Below are 5,620 nucleotides of genomic sequence, written 5' to 3' on the forward strand. Positions count from 1 at the left end.
GCAGCTATCCAACTTCACGCGTATCCTTCTGTTGTTTGCACCAGATGATTTGGTACCCACTCTATAAGCTGACTTAATGTCTCTTGCTTCGATTGAATAATTCAACTTAGTACGCAATTCCTGGATCACGATGGCAGTACAGTCTTCTCTGTCAGTTTCATGGGGAAAATCCTGTGATGAGATGATGACAGAATCAAGGAGCTTAAGTTGGTCTGATTCGTCTTGGGTTGCAGTTTGTTGCTGTTGTAGGGAGTTAAAGTGGTTCTCTAACTTTTGTAACATCTCTTCTTGCTTCTTAGAGGTTTCTGCTGGTTTAAAGTTAGTAACCGAGATCCGAAGAGAGCTTAATTCATGTTCGAGGTGGCCGACTCTGGCAGACAGATCTTGGTTAGCCTTGTGCATTGCCAAAGCATCACTCTGAAGCTTCATTATCAGGTCCGACTGCTCTCGTTTGTGGAAGCTATTAGTCTCTTTGAAGAAGTCATCTCGACAGGATCTTCCAGCTCCAGCTACATAAAACTTCACCACACATGGATCTACCTGGTACATCAAACGGTAAGAAATTACTAAACTGTACAAAGTTTTATGCTAGAACATTTGTTACAGTCCCCTGTTCTATGTGTACTCCATCACATAGTGACAGAGTATGTGGGAATAATTTTGTTGACACTGTCCATTTTGTCAATTCTACAACAGCAGATAATACGAATTCCCAGAGATATTTGTAACTTGAGATACTTGGTTTGGTTTGGTTAAGTTACGTTAGGTTAGGTTAGGATAGATTAGGTTATGTCAGCCTAATCTAACATCATATTTATTCATTACTAACTTATTGCCAGGAATTTTTGTGAAGCTTGTGTAGCTTGTGGTAGCTTGTGGTAATTAGACGGACCCCATGTAACCTTGTGGAAAATTGAAACAGAAATTTCCTTAAGTACTTTCACATAATAATACATGACTTCTTCTGAATGAAGATGTATTAATATAAGGAAATTTGTTTCAATTTTCCTCCGTGGTCTGACACTGTCATATATATATATATATATATATATATATATATATATATATATATATATATATATATATATATATATATATATATATATATATATATATTATATATATGAGGGGTACCACCTCTGGTGCAAGTGTAGGGACCCATAGCCTCGGAGAAGAAAATAAAGAGTACTCAGAGAAGACCTTGTGGATCCTCACTGAACACTTTCATATTTTCTTCTCCTACCACCCCTATTCTTTTGGTATGTGTGTATATTTATCTAACTTTATTTGAAAACGTCATTACACAAAAAAAGTTACAATATTGATTATATATATATATATATATATATATATATATATATATATATATATATATATATATATATATATATATATATATATATATATATGCATTTGATGGTTACAAGATATACATGGGTTGATACAAAAATAATAATGCAAAAAGGTGCTTAAAGGTTATGGATCTCTTGAAGAACACAACAATGGGAAACATTGATGAATGTCACAGACGGGTTCGATCATTGTTGCAAGTCAAACACTTCTTCGAATTCCTCTGAAGTTGGACTAGTGCCCAAGACGCAACAGGCATTTCCCCTCTGAATCGCAACACTGAGGCGCTGGAACAAGAAACTTTTTGCTCTCTGGTCTTTTGTAGCGCTGATCAATTTGTCCCCCAATTCCTTCAGGAACTTCAATGCACATTTTCCCCACGAACCGAGGGTCTCCGAGCCGATCGGAACAAAGCTGTAGCAGTGTGCTAGACCTCTGTATTTAATAATTTTCTGCGATTCCCTGAAAGAAGCAGCACCACCGCTTTCACGTGTGCTGTAGTGGAGGTAGGTACTGGCCAGTGTGGCAGCGCACGTGTAGTCCCATACCACTTGCTTACCATCCTTCCAAGGTAGCAAGGTGACCCCATCAGGGCGCTTCTGAGGGTCGTTAGGTCTGGATAAGTGTGGTTCTCTTTGTGCCGGGCAGCGGGCTGTGGCGAGGCTCCTCTTGATGATGTCGTTGACTTCTTCATGTCTTGCAATTTTACCCTGTGATTTACGACATACCAGACCATGACGACCATATTGGTCTGCCATCGCAGTTCCGCAGATGCACCTATGTTCGGTGAGGATGGGGGCGGCAAGGCGAAGGGCAACTCCAATGCGGAGAGCGTCATGACTGAGGCGAGTTCCCAGGGCTGCATTGGGCACAGCAAATAAAAAATCCCCGGCGTGGGGTGCTGTTACCGCTAGGAGGCGGGCTTTGTTTTCAGCATCAGCGTTGTCAATCATTGCTGTGACAGTCTTTTCCATTATGGGGCTATCCCAGTGGGCCTGCTTGTGGTCTTTTGGGACTTGTGGTCGGGGTTGAGGGTGTGCAATGGTGTCCCATTGTCTGGCTGCTTCGATGAACGTTTGATCATGAGTTCCCGCTGTCTCTCTCATACGCTCTGGTAGGATCTGCCCTACCAATTCGTTGGCTGCTGTACATGAGGATAAGAATGCTGGAAATGCTACCTCAGTTGCCTTTCGTATGCCTATCCCTCCAAATCTCACTGGTAGTGTTGCTTGGTCCCACTGACTGTCATCTAAATCTAGGTTGAGCGCCTTCCTGAATATTGACCTGAGGAGCTCATCATATTGATTTAGAAGTGGGTTGCCAAAAGTTGGTGCACACCTTAAGAAGTATGTTAGCCTGGGCAGGGTAAGGCACTTTGTGAGAAGGTAGAGGGCATCGTGGGAGTCCAAGTCCCCAATTCTCTCTTCCATCCTCTTTAGGTCTCTAAACTTTTCGTCAAGGACTGCAGCAATGGCATTGTGGCCCAGAGGTGCTCCGAGTAGTGTGCTGTCGGTAGGTTTAACGACTGAGGCTTCTGGTAGAACTGATTTCACTGCTCTAATGATTACTTCACTAGATGCAATAATTTCGCACTTGGAGGGGCTAAGAACGAGACCCATGGACTCCCCCCGTGTCTTCACCAGCTGTAAGTCTTCTAGCAGGGAATCTTGTGTGCCTGCCAGAGTGCCATCATCCAGGAACCAGATGTTGAGCTCGCTGGACAGTCTGGTTGTAATTTCTCGAACCGCTATGCAAAAGAGGAACGGTGCAAGTGGGTCACCCTGTTGAATTCCCTCTGCTGAGGTGACTTCATGTTTGCCAAACAGGAGGGTTGAGTCTTTGCTGTAGCCTGCTGACACAAACGGGAGAATGCTTGGGCAATGTTCCTGGACTGCAGTGAGGATTGCTTCCCTTTTGACCGAGTTGAAAGCGTTTTTAAAATCTAATTTTACTACTGCCTGGTCTTCAGTAAGAGAGCTAATGTAGGCTCGTGCAGCATGAGCCGCTGCTTCACAGCCTTGGGGGACTCCAAACCCCAGCTGGTTGGGTTGCAGCATGGTGGCTGCTTCCGTTCGGATACTTCTGACAGCAGCCCTTGCAACTAGGCGGCGAAGGGTATTACCAACGGCAATGGGTCTGATTCCTCCCCCCTTCTTTTTGAGGGCACATAGGGATGCACCAAAGAAGAATGGTTTGATTTCATCAGGGATTAACCCGGCGAGGCAGTTGTTGACAAACGTTGTGATTTCTGTCAGGAGCGCTTCTGCAGCTGGGCCAAGAACAGGGTTCACCATTTCCTTCACATGTTGAGGTCTTACCCCTGTGTAGCCTCCTGAGGAGCCCGGGGGAAATGAAACGATAGCTTTATAAACCTCTGACTCCCGGAGGACGAGAGGTTCCTGATTAGGGGCGAGCCTGACCTGTGGGGGAGGTCCACCTACGGCCCTGACGGGGTGTTTTTCTCTCAGTGCTTTGGCTGTGGTTTCATCCCTGGGCAAAATTTTGTCCTCATTTGTGATTAACCTGAGTGCCCCGACTGTATTGCCCTCTTCAATTTTCTTGCTGACTTGGGTACCTAATTTTCTGTTGTCGCTGATTGTCGTACTTGGTCTGCCTCGGCGGTGTTTGGTGTGTTTGGGGAGGCGGACTAGGTTATATATATATATATATATATATATATATATATATATATATATATATATATATATATATATATATATATATATATATATATATATATATATATATATATATATATATATATATATATAATATATATATATAATTTTTTTTTTCTTCCAATAATATAGTATTTGCTTGAAATTAACAGCCTGGTCAATCAGGCTCTTGGATGCAACTCCTCTCAGTTTTGTTATACGAGTTACAGCCTGGTTAATCACATCCAAAATTAAAGTTATTTCCAGATGCAGTCCTAAAATTTTTAACATTGCTCTCACTAGTGTTAATGTAGATTATTTCATAATTTAAATAATATATTTAATTACTGTAGTACATTTTAACAACAATTTAACTTATAATTTTTGCAGCATAGGTGATTTGAATATAAGTATTTTATTAAAAATTATTTCCTTCAGGTCTTCAGGGAAAATTCTTGAGGAGATGCACAAACTGCAAACAATGTGTGCATGTCCGAAGCAATGTTTGCAAGTTCTGCCAGTGTGACTTCCGAAACAGTAGAGAATTAATGAAGAAAGAAGAGGAAGCCCGTTTTCTACTTAAAGGCAAGAAGGCTTCAGAACGAAATACAGCAAGCCGGGTTCTACGAAGGATTGAAAATCAGGTATTGAAGTTTGTCTACATCTGTTGTATTCATTTGTATTCTTCTTATGCTGAACTTGCTTGATAAGGTATAGAATCAACATGAATAATACTGTACAGTACTTACATACTATTTGTTTATTTATTTATATACAAGATAGCACACTGGGATTATGAGAGTACATAGCATTGATGTTTTTACATTCTTGTAAAGCCACTAGCACACATAGTGTTTTGGGCAGGTCCTTAATCTAACAGATAATTTTAAATAGGCAATTTAAAGCAAAATTGGAAAAAAATTGGCTGGTACATTGTAAGAAAGTATCACAAAGATTACTATGTACATTAAAGTAAAATTTGAGGGTTATCAACATATAAATTGTAGCATAATTTGAGGAATATTTCAAGGTATAATATAGTAAGATATGCATTCAATATAACAATCATGATATAAGGTGATAGCAATGATTACAATGGAAAAGTTGTATGGTTTAGGCACATATATTCTGGCAATGGATTTCATAAGATACAGTGCGAGTTTAATGCACTAGTTAGGAAACTATCAACATAAAATTAGGTACTTTTTGGTTTTATTTTTTAAAATGGCAGAAGTCGGACAGTTTTTAAATTTGTTAGCGAGTGAGTTCCATAGACAAGGTCCCTTTATTTGCATAGAGTATTTACACAGAATAACTTTGACTCTGGGGATATCAAAGATATTTATTTCTGGTATTGTGATTCTATTATGAGTTCTATTGCACATGCCCAGCTATGCTTCAAACATTTATTTTGTTGCATTTTCCCAGATGATGTTATTGTATAAATATTATTTGCTTTTTAGCTAACATATCTGCGTGGCTGTGGGTATGAATCAATCGTTATCTATTACAAGAAAGGACCAGCACGGGTGACACATGGTATCCTACGAAAAAACGTAATACAAGAAGAGGACAAGAAGATCTTCACCACTAACTTCTTTTTGTGTAAGTAG

General features: G+C 40.2%; 1 protein-coding gene across 1 annotated transcript; it reads left to right on the plus strand.

The window, feature by feature from the left end:
* Positions 1 to 333: 333 nt before the first annotated feature.
* Positions 334 to 5,620, plus strand: LOC138356211 (uncharacterized). The gene is made up of 3 exons (XM_069311947.1): positions 334 to 555; positions 4,446 to 4,651; positions 5,471 to 5,620. The coding sequence occupies exons 1-3, from the start codon at positions 531 to 533 to the stop codon at positions 5,618 to 5,620; spliced, it is 381 nt and encodes a 126-aa protein (XP_069168048.1). The 5' UTR covers positions 334 to 530.

This window comes from Procambarus clarkii, chromosome 6 (genome assembly GCF_040958095.1).
Source record: "Procambarus clarkii isolate CNS0578487 chromosome 6, FALCON_Pclarkii_2.0, whole genome shotgun sequence".
Lineage (NCBI taxonomy): Eukaryota > Metazoa > Arthropoda > Malacostraca > Decapoda > Cambaridae > Procambarus > Procambarus clarkii.

Excerpts from the sequence above, each read along its gene's own strand:
- LOC138356211 (XM_069311947.1), top strand. The coding sequence starts at position 531 with ATGGATCTACCTGGTACATCAAACG. Across the intron at positions 556-4,445 it reads TCTACCTGGTACATCAAACG|GTCTTCAGGGAAAATTCTTG; the intron begins GTAAGAAATTAC and ends TATTTCCTTCAG. Across the intron at positions 4,652-5,470 it reads TACGAAGGATTGAAAATCAG|CTAACATATCTGCGTGGCTG; the intron begins GTATTGAAGTTT and ends TTTGCTTTTTAG.